This window comes from Macrobrachium rosenbergii, chromosome 52 (genome assembly GCF_040412425.1).
Source record: "Macrobrachium rosenbergii isolate ZJJX-2024 chromosome 52, ASM4041242v1, whole genome shotgun sequence".
Classification (NCBI taxonomy): domain Eukaryota; kingdom Metazoa; phylum Arthropoda; class Malacostraca; order Decapoda; family Palaemonidae; genus Macrobrachium; species Macrobrachium rosenbergii.
Genome location: NC_089792.1, coordinates 11,401,544 through 11,421,625, shown reverse-complemented (window position 1 = coordinate 11,421,625; position 20,082 = coordinate 11,401,544). Strand labels below are relative to the sequence as shown.

At 41.5% G+C, this 20,082-nt stretch overlaps 1 protein-coding gene across 1 annotated transcript in view; it reads right to left on the bottom strand.

The window, feature by feature from the left end:
• Positions 1–14,462, bottom strand: part of LOC136833685 (long-chain specific acyl-CoA dehydrogenase, mitochondrial-like) — a 35,614-nt gene extending 21,152 nt beyond the window's left edge. The window contains 2 exon segments of the mRNA XM_067095875.1: positions 3,704–3,883; positions 14,247–14,462. Coding sequence (XP_066951976.1) covers positions 3,704–3,883; positions 14,247–14,344 — 278 coding nt within the window. The 5' untranslated portion in view covers positions 14,345–14,462.
• Between the last annotated feature and the right edge of the window lie 5,620 nt (positions 14,463–20,082).

Genomic DNA, 20,082 nt, shown 5'->3' with positions numbered 1-20,082 from the left:
ATTGCAGCTTTTCTTGAAAAACCCTTCTTTCCGAGCAGTTGCTGGATAGCCTCCATCCATGAAGTTGGAGGGAGGCTACTGCTCAATGTATTTGGCCACTGTGTTCTTGTCTCAGGAGATTTTCTATTAGTGGAAGCTGTCTTGGAAAGTCTACTAGCAGATGGAGATCATCTGCATACCACTCTGCATGTGACCACTTTGGAGCTATCAATGTCATCCTCAGGTCCTGGGGGATGAACAACCTGTTTATGACATTACTGATTTGGCTGAATGGGGGAAACACGCAGACATCCATGTTGTCCCAGTGGTGTTGAAAAGTGTCTTATAGGACTGCTTTTTAATCTGGGACTGGAGAGCGATACATTGGTAGTTTGTGGTTCTTTGAAGCTGCGAACAAATCCAGAGTGGGATCCCCACAATTTGAGGAGTTTGTTTGCTATTGCTTGATTCAAAGACCATTCTGTCCCCACTATTTGGTCCGGTCTGCTTAAGGTGTCTGCAACAATATTGTTATTCCCTGGAATATATCTGGCCATCAGTGTTAGTCCCTTGAGTTCGGACCACTCATGTACCTTTACTGCTAGAAGATTCAGTACACGAGAAATCAATCCTCCTTGATTGTTCAGGCGTGTGACAACTAGGGTGTTGTCACTCATTATCACTGTGGTCTTGCCTTGTAGACACTCCTGGAACGATTGTAGAGCTAACCAGGCTGCTTTCATCTCCAAGACATTGATGTGTTCCTGACATTCCTTTCCAAACCACTTGCCTGAGATGGGCTTTCCATTTAGGTGAGCACCCCAACCCTTTCAGGATGCTTTGTGAAAAGAAGCATCTCTGGAGCTCGTTGGCTCAGTTCAAGTTCTCTTAAGACGGTTCTGTGGATCCCTCAACCACTGAAGGTCATAATATTCTGCTCTGTCACTGTTATTTGGTCTTTCACTGGACTTGGTTGAGCCTTGATGTTCTCTTTCAACTTCCACTGCAAGGAATGAATGTGTGCTCTGCCCCTTGGGACCAGTTTCTCCAAGGACACAAGGTGTCCTATTAAGATTTGCCATTTTTTCTTTGATTGTCAAGGTTTGGACAGGAGCTGGGAGATGTCGTCTGGGAACTTGGTTATTCTCTCTTGTGACGGGTAGGCTATAACTTTCTTTGTATTGATTATACAGGCGGTCCCCAGACGGGGTTCCGTTCTTGCCGCCGTCGTAACGAAAATCGTAAGCCGGAAAATCATCGAAAATCGTCAAAAATCATAAGAAAACCTTACTTTTAATGCTCTGGGTGCATTGAAAACGATGTAAACTGCATTTTTATTGAGTTTTTATAAAAACCTTCAAATTATGATTATTCTGCCGTTTTGGGGCCCATATTTCTTCCGTCGGATCGGCGATGCACGACGCGTCTCTGTCGAAGCCGGGAAATAATTTCTGATGAATATATTTGAAAAGCGCCGTAACCTCGAACGTAAAGTCTCGGAACCGTTTTGCCTGTAATTCCCAGATATTGTAACCACTGTGTCAGAATTAGATCTGATTTTTTGAGGCTGGCTAAAATTCCCAGTTTTGCATAACTTTAAAATTAAGTCTCTGTCCATGACGGCTTCGTTTGCTGTTCGAGCTAGAATGAGTTAATCGTCTATGTATCTTCGTAGATGAATCCCTCTTTAGTGGGCCCATTTCTAATATTAGTTGAAAAGACTAGTAAAGACTTGGGGAGCTGTTACTAGGCCGAAAAGAGAGCCCTGAACTGGTAAGTGATGTTTTCTGAGACAAATATGAGGAATTTCCTGGAGGGATGTATCAGGATGTGGAGATAAGCATCTTCAAGGTCTAGTGAGACCATGAAGTCTCCTCTGATAGCCACCAGGATAGATTGGGGAGTTTCCATCTTGAATGGAGTCAGGTTCAGGTAGGTGTTTAAGGCTGAAAGATCTATGACCGGTCTCCAACCTCCCGATGCTTTCTGTACCAAGAAAAGACAACCATAGAAACCTGAAAAGTTGTCTTTGACTATTTCCACAGTCCCCTTGTCTACCATGTTTTTCATCTCTTGTTGAAGGGCTCTCCGTTTGGCAGAGTCTTTCTTGTAGGAGAGGAACTTGAGTGGGATAGATGTCAAGAGAGGTTTTTGACCAAAAGGGAGGATATATCCTTTCCTGAGAGTTTGAACTGAACTGTCCAATCCCCTGCTCCTTCATTCTGCCACTCTACCCAATTGTTCCCTACACAGCCCCCAACCTTGGTCTGACGTTGTGGAAGGGGAAGCCTCTCTGCCTCATCTACCTCCTCATTTTCCTGCTTCAGAACGTCTGCCTGACCGGAAGGGAAAGGAGGAACGGTAAGGTTGTCTGCCTCCTTCTTTTGTTCTTCCTCTGAAGGACAGCAAACTCTGGTGAAATTTCTGTTGTAAGGGCTGTCTGTTCGCCCTCACTTGTCTATTTTGACAGTAGGTACTGTAGGGATGCCTTCTAGGGGCTGACTTTACAGGTGGAGAGGAGAGTGTATCCCTAGCTTCTTCTCTTCTGTCCACAACCGCTTGGTTCAGGGGTTCCGGGAGGAAGTAAGTAGAGTAAAGGGCAAGGAATAATCCACTAAAATCGCACAGAGTTAAACGAGAGTCTATAAGATACAGAGGGACAAAAAATGCGTCTAATCACATAGTCGGCTGGGAAACAATTGAGGACTTACGGGTAAGTTCAGACTAGGGCAAATGTGGGCACAGGAAGCTAGTGGTTTTCAGTAGAATGAGTCTACAGGCAGCCGAGTCACATGAAGCACACAGGGAATCTCCTACATATATGATGGTGTAGGGAGCAGTCATATTGGAACAAATTTTACGTTCTTAGTTTACAGCGTGCTTGAAGAGCTCTCTAGAAAAAAAAATCCAATCAGGAAATAAGACTAAATTTATGTAAATGTCTTATAATTTAGTAACTTTCTTGTTTGTTAACATAAAAGGACAATATTCTTCAGCCTAAGGTCTTTAGGAATCAATATTGTTAAACCAAAGGTCTTTAAGAATATGATAAAACTGGTAACATCCAATATGTCCATCTCTACCTACCATGAACTTTCAACTTGTGAAAAGGATTTAGAGGGACATTTTCTTGCATCTTTAACCACTGAGTTATTTTTCTTGGTATGCACAAGAAGGAATCCATGGTAAGGAGTGGGAGAAGGGGTTAAGTAAGTACCTCCATTTTTACTATATAAATGAAAGTTTCAAGTGCTACATGAAAGAGTTAATGTAAAACTTACAGGAAAATCCCTTTAAATTATGGTATTGAACACTATTATTAATCTGTGCTAAATTGGACATGAAATCATCTTTGCATATAAAACCTTCACTTTTTTGTGCAATTACATTTAATTACTTGATAACAATCTTAATTACTTGATAACAAACAATCTTACAGTGTGCCTTTTGTGACACATTACAGAGCATACTAAAGGTTCTTTGCAGTACCCCTATGGCTCTGTGAACACATTCCTGTCTTTCCTGTCATTTCTTCCCTTTTGATTTTCTTTAATTGACTGTTCGGTTTCATCATTTTATCTAGCCACAGTTTTCCTTCTCATTCAAGATCAAAACCAAGAAAAAACCATTTGAGTCTCAAATGTGATTTAATGGTATCAAAAAATTTGATAATACTGTAGTAACTACAGTATCCTGAATGAGAACGTGGGTAAACAGTACTTACTGGGAATGGTACGACAAAACTTCTTCATTGAAGAACTTTCGGACGGAGGTTCGGAGTATATCGTGGTCTTCATTAAAAATTGCTCGAGTGCCAATATCCATCATGGTCGGTGCCTGAGCTGTTGTTGGTCGATAAGAGACCATGGTATCTTCTGTATCAGCTGAGGGTTCTCCATCGCATCTGAAACAAACAGTCCAATAAAAAATTCAACAATTTATTTACAACAAACTACTTTCCATAAGTTTACATTAAATCCCTGACAATTTTAAATCACTGAAGAAGCAGCAAGGAAATTTGGTCACCCTTGTGAGATTCCTTTCTCTTTTTTTAGTAACAGAAAACCAGGCAAAAATTTCCTCACAATACTGGCAACACTTCATAGTAAAAGAAACAGAACATTCCTTAGAGTAAACTTAGGGCTGCCTATTTTGATAGTTCAAATACAAAAAAAATTTCTAAAAATGCTTATACCTGAGTATTTTAATAGTTTTAACACAAAAAGTGCATTTAGTCATAAAAATTATGTGAAAATGAAGTTTTCATAATAAAACTAATATTGTAATACTTACCTGAACACCTGAATTAGCCCTGGTTACCTACCAGCCCGAACTATATCCCTAACTCATTACCCACTAAGTGGGTAATTAACTGTCAGCGTTACCAACGCTTACAGGAAAATCTTGTCAAATGAGTTACCTAGCATACCGTTGGCAACGCTGCTGCAAGTCCCAGCTGTGTATGGCTGAGATCCCCAATTGCGTTATTCATTAATCAGATTGAAGTGGGGAGGAGGGTGGGAATCATTCAGGTGTTCAGGTAAGTGTTACAATATTAGTTTTATTACGAAAACTTCATATTGCAATACACTCCCTGAACACCTGAATTAGCCCAATTAACAAAATTTAGTGGAGGAGGGTTCAATTAAGTCAGACCGACCTACCAACAATTAAAGCAGGTAACTCATTATCGTCTACTATGCATATAAAAGCAAACCTCACCTGGTTGTCTACTCGGCAGGTGGGGATGCCTGAAAGGAGAGAGTACCCTTAACGTCAGTCTCGAGTCACGGTACTGTCTGGGTCGAGCTACTTCCCATGTGGTATTCAAAGAAAACCTCCCACGGAAGAAGGGAAACTAACTCCCATGTGGCTAATCAAAGCCTTGCATGTAGCGGAGCCTGGCGAACCTCCCATGTGGCTATTGGTAGCCTCTCATGTATTATGGAGGGGAACGACGAGCCTCCCATGTGGCTATTGTAGCCTCTCATGTACGGAGGATAAGTTGAGTGTGCAGTCGGAGCTTCCAAATCATTGCCGTCTGTCACCGTCGATGCTGTGCCGAATGGGTGAATAAATCGAGCTGAGAACCACCTGGATATACCTAACCTCATTTAATTGTAAAATCTTGTGTTCCGTAAATGAATTCCGATTCACTGACAGTTCTACTCACCTATCTTATGCTGTCTAACCTTGCCCTTACTCTTAGTTTACCCTTTACTAAAGAATTGAATTGGCCGCCACAAAAGGACCCAGCGAGTAACCCTTTTCTGACGAAAATTGAATGTCCTTAAGGTAGAAAGAAGTGAAAACTGATACTGATTTCCAAGTTGCTGCTTCTAAAATTGCAGACACCGAAAAATTCTTGAGAAATGCCGACGATGTCGCCACCCCTCTAATACTATGAGCTCTTGGGCGCTCAGAGGAGTTCGATGGTTCCGAAAAAGTTGAAGAATTTGCCGACGCTTGTTGTATCACCTCTCTTAAGAAAAAACTAATAGCATTCTTCGAGATCGAGCGCGAAGGACATCTGGGAGAAACGAATAGCGTTCTCGGGCGAGGCAACATCTTTTCTGTGCGTAATAAATAAGCCTTCAGCGCCCTGACCGGACATAATAGCATTTCTGAAGCGTCACCTCCTACGAAATCTTCTAAAGACGTTACTCTAAACGCTCTGGGTAAAGGATTCGATTCCGATTCCGATTTTGCTACGAATTCTGGCAAATATGACAGAAAAATATCTTTCCCTGAGAAAGATACAGTTCTTGAAACAGCCCGAATCTCTCCTACTCTTCTAGCTGTGGCCAGTGCAACTAGAAATAAAACCTTTGTTAACTGTCTTAATGACAGTGCTTCTAATGGCTTGTATTCTGACGACCTAAGGAGAGTTAATACTGCCGCTAAATCCCACGATGGTGCCCGAAGAGGAAGAACTGGACGTTCTATCTTAAAAGACCTTAAGAGATCGTGAAGTATTCTACTGGTCGCCAATTCCGGAAGATGGAAACGGAATGTACTACTAAGCATTGATCTGTAACCGGCGATCGTAGAGTACGATAATTTCTTTTCTTTCCTAAGAAAAAGTAGAAAGTCCGCTACTTTTGCTACCGTTGGAAGTGATATACGATGACCTTGATTCCGGCACCAACTGCGGTAAACCGCCCACTTGGCCTGATATAGGTTTCTGGTTGATCTTCTCAGACAGCAAGACAGTTGGCGAGCCACTGCCTTAGAGAGTCCGGCATGACGTGCTGCTCGCTGGACAGTCTCCACACAGCTAGCTTCAGCACGCGGAGGTTCCGGTGGAAGTGATGGAAGTGCGGCTGTCTGAGAAGATCTTTCCTCTCTGGAAGGAAAACCGGAACATCTGTCAGTAAATCGAGAAGGTCCAGGAACCAAGGTCTTTGAGGCCAGAAAGGGCAAATCAACGTCATTTTGGTGTTGTTGGAGCTCCTGAGTTTCTTCAACACTTGTTGAATCATTCCGAATGGAGGAATGCATATGTTTGCATGTCGTTCCAAGAGTGCAACATGGCGTCCGTCCCGAACGACATGGGATCTTCTACTGGGGAGAAGTATACTGGGAGGCAAAAGTTTAGTCTTGTAGCAAACAGGTCTATGGATGCTGGCCATTTCTTCAATAGAAGTTGAACTTCCTCCTGCACTAGTGTCCATTCCCCCCACTAGAACCTCTTGTGATCGGCTTAGGGCGTCTGCCAAAACATTGAGTTTTCCCGATACGAATTGAGGAACGAGAGTACTGTAGTCCTGTGGCACTCGCACCAGCGGAGAATTCTCTGGGCGTCTTGATTCAAAACTTGCGACTTTGTCCCCCCCTCCTTCTTGAGGTATGACACTGCAGTTACGTTGTCGCAAAAGAGCCCTACCGTCCTGTTGCTTATCTGATCTGTGAAGCAACCAAGAGCCTCTTCTATTGCTCTTAGTTCCCTGTGGTTGATGGACTCCCTCCGATCCAGATCCGTCCAAAGGCCCCTGGCCCGACATTCCTCCAGGGTTGCTCCCCAACCCTGATCCGAGGCATCTGTGTACAGATGGAAATCTGGAATGGGGGAGTCCAATCTTACGCCGATGGTCAGATGATATTCTTCTGACCACCACCAAGATCCTTCAGGCAAGAATCGTCCCAGACTATGAACGCGCGTTCTCTTCCAAAAGTCCCAGCGATTCCTGAGACATGCCTGAAGAGAACGATCCGGAGACATGACCCTGGAATTAGGAGTGAGAGGAGGCCATCCTGCCCAGCAAGCTCTTCCATAGGCTTACCGGTTGAGATCTGTTCGATCTGAATGTCTCTAGTTGGCTCAGAATTGCCAAAACTCGTCCTCCATCGGGAAACCTCAAAAGACACGTCTGAATCGTTATTCCTAAATACATTTTTGTCTGAGCTGGAATCAAAGAACTCTTTCCCAAGTTGATGTGTATTCCCAACTTTTGACACAAGTTTAGTAAGAAGTCCTCGTCTGCAAAACTTCCCTACTGACGAAGCCTGAACTAACCAATCGTCCGAAAGGCAGCGCCTCATCCTAAAAGGTGCTGTGGTCCCCAGTTGGACCCGAAATGTTCCAGAATCGAGAAGGAACTTCCGAGATTCCCGGATGGACCGAACCTGGAGATAAGCGCCCCTGAGGTCCACTGAAATCATCCAGTCGCCTCTCCGGACTGACCGCAGCACCGACTGAGAAGTTTCCATATGGAACTTCAGGGAGATGATGAACCGGTTGAGACTCGAGAGATCTATGATGGGTCTCCAAAATCCTCCCGACTTTGAAGCCACAAAAATCCGACTGTAAAAGCCTGGGGAAGAAGGAGCGGGTTTCTAATGCTCCCTTCTCCAAGAGGGCTCGGATATCTGCTGCTAAAGCTATTCCCCTGATGGAGGACGGGGAATAACTGGGAAGATGAACCGGTGAGCTGGATAGAGGAGGAAGAGAACGAAAAGGGACTCTGTACCCCTTCCTTAACACCTCCACTACCCGACTCTCCGTGCCACACTCCTTCCAGATTTCCCAGAATGGAGCTAGGCAACCTCCTACCGGTGCAGACGAGGGAAGTGTATCCTACTTCCGAAAACCCTTCTTAAGGACAGAAGGTTTCGGAACTGAAGCAGAAGCTGAAGACTTGGATGAGAAGCGGACTGTCTTAGGGGACCTAGTTGGTGATTTGGAATGCGTCCGCTTAGCTGGTGATGTCATCCTGGAACCTCTCGGTGATCTGGCAGTCTGTGCTGCCACCTGAATCATTGCTTGCTGTGACTCGACAGCTGAAGAAGAGGAAACAAAATTTACCATGGACGCTACATCTTCCTCCCTGAAAAGACTGTTGCTGAGCGCCAATGGTGCTCTCAACAGAGCCCTTTTGTGAATGTCCGGATAATGCAGAGGTAGATGGTTCAGAAAGAAATCCCTCCTTTTCTTATCGAAGAAGGTTGTGCATCCGGCCGAAATGTTTGCCTGATAGGCCAGTCCCATTGACACCGAAGTGATGAGGTTGTCGAACAAAGCTGGGTCCGAGGGAGAATAACTGTCCTGTTTAAGGAACCCCATTAAACCAGATAACATCCACATCGAATGGGATAGTGCCTCCGACTGAGTACGAAAAGTGTCTTCGAAAATACCCGCCTCTCTCGCCGTGACAGAAACCAAATGATTCGAAGAAGGGACCCTAGACAGAAGAGCTTCCACTGATTCATTAAGAGGGACCCTAACACCTGCAGAAGGGTTACCCGCAACCTTATAAAAACCCTTACGAGAAGGAAGCAAGGTGTAATCCTGCCTACCCGACCCAATTAACGCCGCTAACCTACCGTCCGCCTCCCTCAATGCCTGCTCGACACGGCCAAACCAAACTAGATTCTTTGGTGCATGCACCACCACTGGTTTTGTCGTGAACAGTGACTCAAACATCGCCTGATTAGGTTGAAAGGGTTCTTCCGGAGCCTTGGACTGTGGATAGAGCGCATGAATGAAGTCCACCATCCGCTTGTACTCGTTCTCGTTCGCTGAAGGAGAACAGGCTTCCGGTACCGGATCCTCTTCCTCGCAAGAAAAATCCTTATCGGAAAGATCCGACCGAGCCGAGACAGGAACAGAGACAGGCTGACCCCTAGAAAACGCTGGATCAGTTAACCCGGAACACGAAATACCTGAGTGCGCGAGACGAACACCTGAGGGATCAGTCGTAATCATGTTGTGGGCAGCCGAGAAGGGTTGCGCAAAACCCGCACTCTCCAACAACGGTGGAGCTATGCTAGAACCAGACACACCTGGGCGAACCACGCCCACCTCAGAAAACGGAGAAGCCACAACACTCGCCAACCCCGAACTAGGCTGAATAACAGTCGCATGCGGATGAGGAACCGCAGCAGCAGACACTCCACTATTTGCGGAAGAAGAACAAGGGGGGCACATCCCCTGCTGACCCGCAACCGAACCCGAACCTACAAAAACCGTCCTAACCGGAGGAACAGAGAAACCTGTTGGAGAGGTAGAGAAGGAAGGTACAGAAGGAGGGAAGAGAGAAGCCACACTCGGGGTGACCACCGGAGTCCCTGACGATGACGTCATACAGGTGGAGAACTTACCAGACAGGCTGGAGCTCACAGGAGTTTCGCATAGGAAACTGCGGGGTACCGAACCCGAAGCAATTGTGGATGATAGGTTACCAGTAAACCTAGCTACCGGAGTGATTGTTGAGACTACCGAAGCCGAAACATTGAACACGGGAACAGTCGCACTGCCAGATGCCGCCGCAACTAGCTCCGGAGGATGAGAAGTCATATGATTTGTGGAAGATTGTCCCGAAGGCAAGTCCGTTAATGGTAGAGAGCTCGGATGAGCGAGAGAAGACACCAAAAGTCTCCCCAAAGAGTGACCCGAAACGGAAGGTTGCGAAAAAGCCATAGAAGATTTTGAAACCATAGGGGAAGAGATGTCTGTAGATACAGAAGAGGCCATAGATTTTAAGGAAAGAAAATAGACCGATTCTGTTCCCCCCTGATAATCTTGTAAAGCATCATTAGTGAATTCTGGGAGATTTTTCAAAACATGCTCAAAAATCTTGGAAAAACCAATATTAAAACAATTTCTAACCAAAGATCTGTAGCCTTTAGAGAGTCCCAACAGATCAGCATTATACTCTGCAATGTTCAGCAATTGATCTACCGAATTAGACTCTGAAAGGGACGAAGGTTTGTCCCCAGGGGGAAACAGAAACTTCGAAGAAGAGGAAGGGATACTTTCCAACCTATCCAAACAAGAAGAGCTAGGAACCAAAACTGAGTCATCCTCTACCAATTTTGCAACCTTTTGTTGCAGAGAGCCTACTGCGGGAAAAAGAACCGCTGTTGGATCCAACAAGGGAGCCGCAACCTTAATGGCACCTGACTCTGACTGCACCTTCAACCTATCTTCCTGATTCTCTACTACCGTCCTATCTCTAACTGTCTGCATCATTCCTAAATTTGATTTTACCTTGGGACTTACATTACCAGGGTGAAAGGGGAAATCTGCTGCTGACACTGCCTGCTCTGCGCCGGGGGTAGATCCTACCTTTGAGGTTTGCGGTTCTCCATGACCCCGGCACCGTTAGGGCTGGTTCTGGAACAGGCAGGGGAGCTGAAAATTAGCGATTAGGTTCTGTGTCCCTATTACCTTTTTCCTGATCTTTGATTTCTGTTAGTTTTGACATGAAACTTGAAAACAAACTAGACATGCTGGCTGACAATTTGTCTTCCAATTTCCTAAATAATTCTGACTCTAAAGCCTCCTTGTCAAAACCCTGAGTCTCTACCGCTGAATCCTTACATTTACTCTTGAAGCTAATGATTTCCCTATACTTGAGATAATCTTCCATCTGTGCTATCGACCATGACCTACATTTGTCACATCGCAATATGACGTTACATTGTACCTTCCTGCAATTTATACACAACGAATGTCTGTCGTTTTTAAGAGTACTCATCCTTTTCTTGCAGGCAGTGCACAAACGATGGGGCTACAGTTTCTCCAGCGGTAGCGATCTCCGTCATCACGGCAGAAGCAGATGTGGAAGCTGAGGTGTTGTCCAAGGGTGGTGTCTTATCCATTTTATCCATTTCAAAATCCAAAGCCAGGCCAAGTCAAAACGGGAGAGAAGGTCCAAAAATCCAGAGAAAAGAATAATCCAGGAGAGAAGGGGGCGATCAAAACCAGTCCAAGTCGTTATCCAATCCAATAAACGAAAATATGGGGGTCGGGCTTAGAACCAAAAATTCGCCTGATGTAGGACAAGTCCTAGCAGCACGGCGAACAAAAAGCAATTGAGGATCTCGGCCATACACAGCCGGGACTTGCAGCAGTGTTGCCAACGGTACACTAGGTAACTCATTTGACAAGATTTTCCTGTAAGCATTGGTAACGCTGACAGTTAATTACCCACTTAGTGGGTAATGAGTTGGGGATATAGTTCGGGCTGGTAGGTAACCAGGGCTAATTCAGGTGTTCAGGGAGTGTATTGCAATATACAGTAATTAGTGAATATTTCTTGGTGATAAATACAGTGAATGGGTGAATTTTCAGTGAATAACGTGTATATATGTTCCACAGAGAAATCTGCAAATAGGTGAGTCCGCAAATCATGAGACCACGAATACAGGGGGTTTACTGTATGTAATTGGGACCTCCAGTGCCCTAGAAACAAACTTTGATTAATGGCAGCCCAATAAAATGAGTAAACAGCACCCATGACTATTCCCAAAGCTTTAATACAATGGGAAACATCCACCAAGCAGTGACAGTTTTAATGATATGACTTTAGACTTAAGTTTTAATGTAATGTATGCTTGACAGTTCTGAGGATATGAATTTAGACTTAGTTTCAATTAAGACATTGCTTTTGAGCTGAATTACTTCAACAGTAAATGCAAAACTAAAAACTATGTAACCAAGCTTGAAGGAAAGAAAATAGTAGTTCAATACCAAGCTCCTGTTTTTTTATATATTACAGATAAGCAGTTGTATCATTATCAAAACTGATATGAATGACCTTCTAAACTTTTTACTTCTCTATCATATTTATCATACCCTGTCCAAAAGGCATGTGCATTACAAAAGTAAGGAGCAACAATGTAATTACCATCACCATAGCCTTTGATGTTATCCAAAACAAAATAATTATGAAATTACACAATTATGGCTTTCCTGTGTTTTTATTTGCACAAACCTCCACTTGCATGAAAACAGTGCTAGTGATAACATTTACTTTAAAATTTCCCTCACTGACAATCGAAGTCTTAAAAAGCATATGTTTATATGACATTTCTGGTCAAAAATTACTTTTTCTTTCATTTCCCAAAATATTTGCATAGAACTCGTAAGGACAATCCACCCTACATTAGATTATGGAGCATCCCTGAATTTCATATCTGCTCTGAGAGGCTTCATTAATGTGAAATACTGTGGGGTGTGTTATGGGTCGACTAATCTCTTCATTTCTTTCAAAGACATCAATTCATTAAAACAGCATTAAAAATATATAGTAAAAAAAGTTTCCTGCTGACCTCAATTTAAGAATAGAGGTTCTTGTAAAATTTTACCCCTTTTTTTATTTACACAGTTCTTAGCTAATTATCTTTACTTTCCTATGTTTACACTTCCTTCTCATGATTTTTACTAGATTTTGTTTGTTCTCTAACGCTGATCTCGAAGATGTGTTCCAATATCGTTGCCTAAAAGCAAATTCACATTTCAACTCCTGTACAAGTCCTTCGTCAACAATGATTCACTGACACTGCAAAATTACAGCAGTATCAACAACCACCTGGCTAAGACATAGTCATACCGTCTGTGGGATTGAGGACTGTGCTTTTGTTCTTGTTTGGTTTTGTCACCTGCTCTGCGGCATAATTAATGACTAATCAGATAATAAAAATATACAATATTGTAAAATCACATAACATGTTCCATGACCTAAGCACAAACATATTTCCTTCATAATCAGAGAGGAGGATGTGTGGGCAATCATAATAATGTAACATCAAAATGTTCAGCTACTCTCTTGGAAGAGCCATTTATAGCTTATTGAGGTATCAATTTTTTCTAATAATATAAAATATGAATGACACAGCCTTATTACAGTCAATAGGAAATGTGTCCTAGATGACTTGCAGGCTGAGTTTTAGAATATAAAAATATGCATCTTGTTTATTATGCAAATAAATCATGTAAATAAATTTTAACTCACAATGAGAATTACGATGATGATAGATTTCCTAATGTTAATTCTACAGAAGAGCTCTGCACAGAGATATTACTTGGGGGGTCCAGGGGAAGTCCTCAGCTACATTGGGACACGGCATCCAAGGTCAGGTAAGGTAGGCGTATGTCTGGTTAGGTAATATTCCCTCTGAAATGCCTACTACAAAAATTCCTACTAGGTACCTGGCCTACAGTACCTCTGACTCTCTGCTCTACATTTGCTGGAACTTTCTGACTGAATATAGCAAAGGGCATGTATAGGCTAATGCAGTACTGGTGAGATTTGAAAAATTTACCTTCTTTCGTTTGTTTTCACGTTCATCTCCGAGGGGCTGGTACTAAATACAGCGTTCTGTGGAGCTTTTCTGCAGAATTATCAGAAACTGTGGTCACTCTCACAGGTCAAAGTACAGACTACTAAAGCGGCCTGATCCTAGCCTGTAGCTGACCAAAATATCTATAGCCTTTTGTTTATTTCTCTTTTATTTTTGTTTTTGATATTTACCGTCTCTTCTTATGTTTATACACTCATCCCCAAGGGGCTGGTAATAAATACGGTGCCCTTTTTGCACGTAAATTGGTAATTACCGAACTAGAGGGGCGTGGGCCTCGTAGTGGCCTGTGGTTTTACCTTTTCCTAATATTATAGAGGGAATGCATATTATATAATGTAGATGACTTGTTTTCATTGGCAATAATACCTCAGACCATAAAAAAGAAGACCAATATGAGCGATATATAAGATAACGACTACCTGTCGATGATCCCTTCATCTAGGTCATTCAGTAAAACGAAGCTCTCCTTCAAAGGGATAGCCTAGTTTAACCTATGCTGAAATGGGTTTAGTTAACATCAACCTAAATGACCCAGAATATTCTGGCAAGAGATCAAAACCCTAAAGCCGGCAGAATAAGGCCAAACAAATTAACAAACCCCGAGAGTTCGTTCTAACAGCTACTGGTCTGGTCACAAACCCGTAAGCAAAAGAAATTGCGTAAAACTCAGAACAAATTACCTTCCTGTTGTTCCAACGGATCTAGCGCCAACTGCCCTTTGTGCGTAGAGCCGGCCTACATTGCTCAGACGAGAAATATTCTTCACAAGGGAGTTCATTTTGACCGTGACAGTACTTTTCTCTTCCCTTCCTCGACTAGTACTGCAGCTATTGCTTCGACTGGGATATGTGACCTTCTGAGTCTCGGCGGTGGAATAATGGGCAGGGTACAGCTGATGATTAAGTAACCTTATTTCAGTAGTATCTCGCTCAAACTTCCCTTTATTCACATTACAACAAATAAAAAAAGTACATAAAATTAATTAAAGACTTATAATACTCTATATTGATTTACTGTTCAATTCTTTATATTTTGATATATTGTATATTAAATATAATTATTAGAAATTTTATGAAACACTATCATGAATTATTTTTAAGGGCAGAGGGTGAGGTGTCCTCCAAAAGTATTGCGTACTTAACACATGCAGTCCCGTACTAACGTCATTGATAATGAAATTGTAGCCAAGCCGAGACAGATGACATTGCATAAACCTTGCGTAAACAAGGAATAATGAATATAGTTACGTACGTAAGGTTATTCACAGACCTGAAGTATTAAGCGCTTGCTTATACCAAACAGGGCAGAACACAAGAAGCCCTGGCAAATTGCACAAGCAAATTACCTGAACAGCTGAAAATTGAATAGACTAATAAATTGACTGAAAAACTGGGTAGATTTTAGTAGAAGGAACAGTGGTTAATCAGCCGCTAAGCGCTAACTCCACAAGCATTATTCATATAAAAATATATATAAAATATATTTCCAGGAGATGCACCGTGTACTGGGTTTTAAGATAGTTTTAACCAAGGTCTAGAGAGTATAGATCTCTAGACCTTGGTTTTAACAAGCTTTCGCATTTTCTGGTGCGGCTATTTGTTATTCAAGGAGCAGAGTAGTTTTACTGGTCTGGAAGGGTAGGGAAAAGGTAATTATGGTGGAAAAGTATCTTGTTTATCGTAGTATAACGGAAATTTAACAGGTTTTAAATTGAATCCCCTTGTGTGTGACAAGTTTCACTACAGTACATATAACCAGTTATGTAAAGAAACCTATGATAGTCTACCGCACATACTACGCGTTACTTACGGTACGTTTTCTGTAATTAGTGACGTACATAAATTGGTGGTCAAAGGTTAAAATCAGGAATGTAAGCTGCTTTATTGCCATGGGAACATGAGATATAAACTTCTTCCGTGCATCTTTCTACAGTAGATACGTGAACTTATTACAGCAGTATAAAGTTATTTGCATTACTTAGAAAAAAAAAAAAAAATAAAAAGGACTTAATAAAATGGATGGCAGTCAAGATTAGGCAAAATCCTTGTGAATGGAGAGAAAAAATACAAGACGAGCAAAGAAGCAAAAGAAGTTAGGTTAATCATGAGGGTTCGAAGAAAAATTAATGTGAAGTTAAAATGTATAGGCTACTAACACGAGGAGAGAGAAAGAGAGATTATTGCAGGTACATACGAAAAAAGATCTTGCAGATGGAGAAAAGATGAAAATACTGTATAATACGAAAAGGGCGTGAAAAGCACAATCCCTCTGGGATTTTAAAAAAGGAGGAAAAAGACGGCAAAAAAACCAGTAATGTGGTTCCAGTTAAGGGGATGGATGATAAAGTAACAGAAAACTGGAAACACCGAAAATTAGAAAATACGAACTATTTCTATAATGAATTATTCATTCTGAACGGTCCCACAGATGAAGCAAAAAAGGAGCAGAGGAAAGTACCTTTTTTGTTTCGATAGTGAACGGATGGAGAGGGGAGATAGCCTTCGATTGAGCATTCAGGAGGAGAAGGCGAAAAAACACCCGAAGAATAAACACACTCCAGACAAGGAATAAATAATCAAATGATTAAAGCTCATAAAGACGGCTGTTGCTGTGGCACGATTTATGCAACCTGGGAGAATGGGAGGAAATGGACATCCTGCCCCTGCATAAGAAGGCAATAAGTTAGAGGTTGAAGACCGGAGAGCAATGTCCATAACCATGAGTACTGATAAGCAGTTTGCAAAAATAAGAGTGAATATAAGGAGCTATATAGATAATTTATTCCAAAAAGAGGGAATTGAAACAACAAAGGAAAAATTGAATAGAAAAGAATAAACAGATTCAAGTGTGGGAAAAGGGAGTGGATTAATCCTAATGCGTTCTGGTGGACGAATAAGTGGTTCAAAACTACTTCGTTTAGCAAGAAGATAAAGCGAATGGAATACATATAAAAAAAATAAAACACATAAGAGTATTAGAATTAGAGTCCCTGATATTTGTGGATGAGGTAATGTTCCCCATCAGCAGAATAGGAGTAAGAACTGGAATTAGTGATGGCTGCAGCCTAGGACAACTCTGGAGCTTTGCTTTTAACGCAGGGTATAATGAGTCAGCTGTTCTGATAACTGACGAAAGAGAAAAGGGCAAAGGGAGACATATACGAACTCAAATGAGAAACGGTTCAGTGAGTACCGTAAACGAACACAAGTAGCCTACGTAAGAGATGTGTGCATGGAAAGTGGACCTTTAAAAAAAAAATCATAGAGAAACCAGAAAGTATGGAAATGTAGCTTTGCCAACGTCGCTGAAAAGGGCACATACAACTAATGAGCTCACCTTATTTGGGACTTAGAGAGGAACCCTCGAGTATGACCTGTGACCCACAGGATAGATTACAAGGAAATTTTGTTCCTTAATATAATAGTTTCGGAGTAAAACAAACTAATCAAAGGAAACAGTGAGGGATTGGATTCTGTTGGTTGGGAGAGTCCAAGGTTCTAAAAAAGGCCGCTTAGTACGTAGCACACCTCACTTAACTTGTCTTAGATCAAGGGCCTGTGTTGGCATAAGCTTAATTAATTCAAACCAGTAGAATATAAAATAATAATTCCCTATGGACAATTTTAAGCCAAAAACATAGTAACAGTATGCTCTAAATACAGTATGGAAATGGAAGGGTTGAGACTATCTGTAATATATATATATATATATATATATATATATATATATATATATATATATATATATATATATATATATATATATGAATATAAGTATTACACTGTAGTATTACAGGAAAAGACATTCACACATATATATATATATATATATATATATATATATATATATATTGAAAAAGGCAGTAAAGAAACAAATGAATGAGGAGAATGTAAAGCTCATGAGAGAAGATAAGAGAGACGTGAAGTTGTGATCTTTATAAAAAATCATTATTAGTCATTAAGGGTGTAAGCTGTATGATGAAAGCTAGACTCAGCAGGGTAGACCTGAAGGCTAATTTCAGGGAAGATACAAGGATGACGTCTACATTCTCTGCAGAACTTTTGAAAACAGCACTAAACATCAATTCTAATACATGAAAATTATAACAGTAAAGGCTCATAATATAACATTACGGACCCTAAAGTCTCCTAACAAACAATAGAGAGAATATTAAAGAGCAATGAAGGTTGAGAATAATAATGTTTCCAGTGCACATGGAAGTGCTGGTTGTTAAAAGGCATTGCACCATTTAATAACATTAAACGGAAAAAGGAGTTTGATCACTTGTTAAACAGTACATTAGACTGAGTAAAGTTGACACTCAGAAAATTAAGTTGTTATAAAATATAATTTTATGTTAAATTAGGCTAAGGGGTTAGCCTCAGGATCCAGAGGAGAAATGGTCTGATATCAACATATTTATTTACAGGTATTATCATTGAGTTGTACTGTACGCAGGAAAGTGTGATAGCCGTGGTAAAAAGAGTAGAATAAGAAGTTTAACATTTATATCCCAACAGTTAGATGTAATAACGTCGAAAGGAAAAAGAATTGTTGTTATGCCCAGTTAAAGAGGTGCAGTAAGTTTAAAGGTCTTGCAAACCGCCCTCCCCACCGCCTCCATCCAATCAGATTCCGAGGGCAAGCAGATACCTTGTAAGAACATCTTCAACCAAGGGTGAATGTAAAATGCGGAAGATTTGTTAAGATTCAGGCGACACAAAAATCAGTACACATCCAAATAAAAAACTTGGCGTTCACATGTAACTTCCCTGATAGTATAGATATCGCGGTAGATAAGATAAAATTCACGTGAGGCAAGTAAGCCAAGGCAATTAAAGAGGGAAGATTATGCCACGTTAGACAGGATGATAACTGTAGCTCGCAATTCAGAGAAGCCAGATGCGCAAAGCCACTACTCAAAACGATTTGTCTCGAGTCATTTCTTAGAATACGAGTGATGAGACTACCATATATCTCTTACAGTTAATGGAAAACCCATACAAAATGAAATTAGGTGCAGCGACAGATTTTTGGGGTCAGAAATAACACGAGCATTGCTTGACCTCGAATGGTCGCAATATTTTAACTTTAAATAGGAAAAAATATTTCCATGGCTACACAAGGTGAAACTGTGAAAAACCTTGCCAACGATGTCCTGTTAGATTTTGAAGAAGTGAAAGATGAGGTACCGTTATGAGCGCAAGGGTCCATAACACATTTGCTCTCTGAACGGAATGTAAAATTTAGGCTACAGGTTAAGCGCTGGGACCTAATAAGGTCATTCAGAGCTGAAGCGGAAACTGACAGCAGAAAGATTTGAAACGCATACAGGAGGAAAACCTCGCGTTTGCACGATGAGATAATCGTTAGGAGAGGGTGGAAAGTAAGTTAGAAGGATGTGAACGGAGGTACAGTGAGAGGAAATGAAAGGGGTTGTAGCTAGGGGGCAAAGGGACGCTGCAAAGAGCCTTAAGTAATGCCTAGCCTATAATGCACCGAGTGAGGTGCAATGACGGCACTACCCTCCTACGGGGATACTTTTGGTCTTAGACCAAAGGTTGAGCAGGAAATAGGAGTGGCTGACGACAATGCCTGGGAAAGGTTACGCATTCAGAGTGGGCTGCCCATTTTATACAAGCAATGAAAATTGTTGGAAATATACATTACATGGTGATTACAAGTTAACTTTAAATCCTTTAATAAAGATTACAGAACATCAGTTACCTTACCCTGCGGTTTGCGGCGCTTTCAAACAGTGGATTTCGTTCTAAGAATGGATATAGACACGTATTCAACAACTCAGTTGGTACAAAATCTCAGGAATATTGGACTACGAGCATGCATATTGATCTTTGCCATCCTAAAAAAAAAAAAGAAGAAAACTTTCCTACAGAATAGGAAGTAATCCAGATATCTAGCAGCAGGTGTATTTTGTACTGTGAATGACATTTTTAAGCGGCAGGAAGGTTAAAAAAGTGTTATCAAGGCACGAAGAGCTAATTGTAGTGATGAAGTGCCATCTGTAGAGTGTTTAATCTACTTGATCGATAAAAAGATACCCACAAAAAATGATAAAGCTTGAGTCGTTCCGGGTGCGGAAATGCCAGAACATGTAAATGAGTTACAATCCGATAATGGATCAAGCACGTTAAAAGAAGAAGAAGTATGGACACGTAAATTTTATGGTGAGTTTCTAAGGGACTTGGCCACGACTGCACATCCAGATGCTATAGAAGCTTAACAAAAATGCTGAGTGGTACCAGTCGGAAGCATGTCAGAGGTTTTAAAAGAGCAAGAACAGAAACCTTTACTCCGAATTTCGTGACACACCTTCAGTCAGAATTGCCAAACACGTTAGTGTGACAATAGAAGGATCCACAGTAATACTCTTGTTTATAAAGACGAAATGTTAGTGTGTGCTGTACCATGGACAGTTATAGAAGTATTTTTAGTACGTGTTACGCCTGATGACATTAGATATCCGATTGCATCCGTATTGATATTGATAATTCT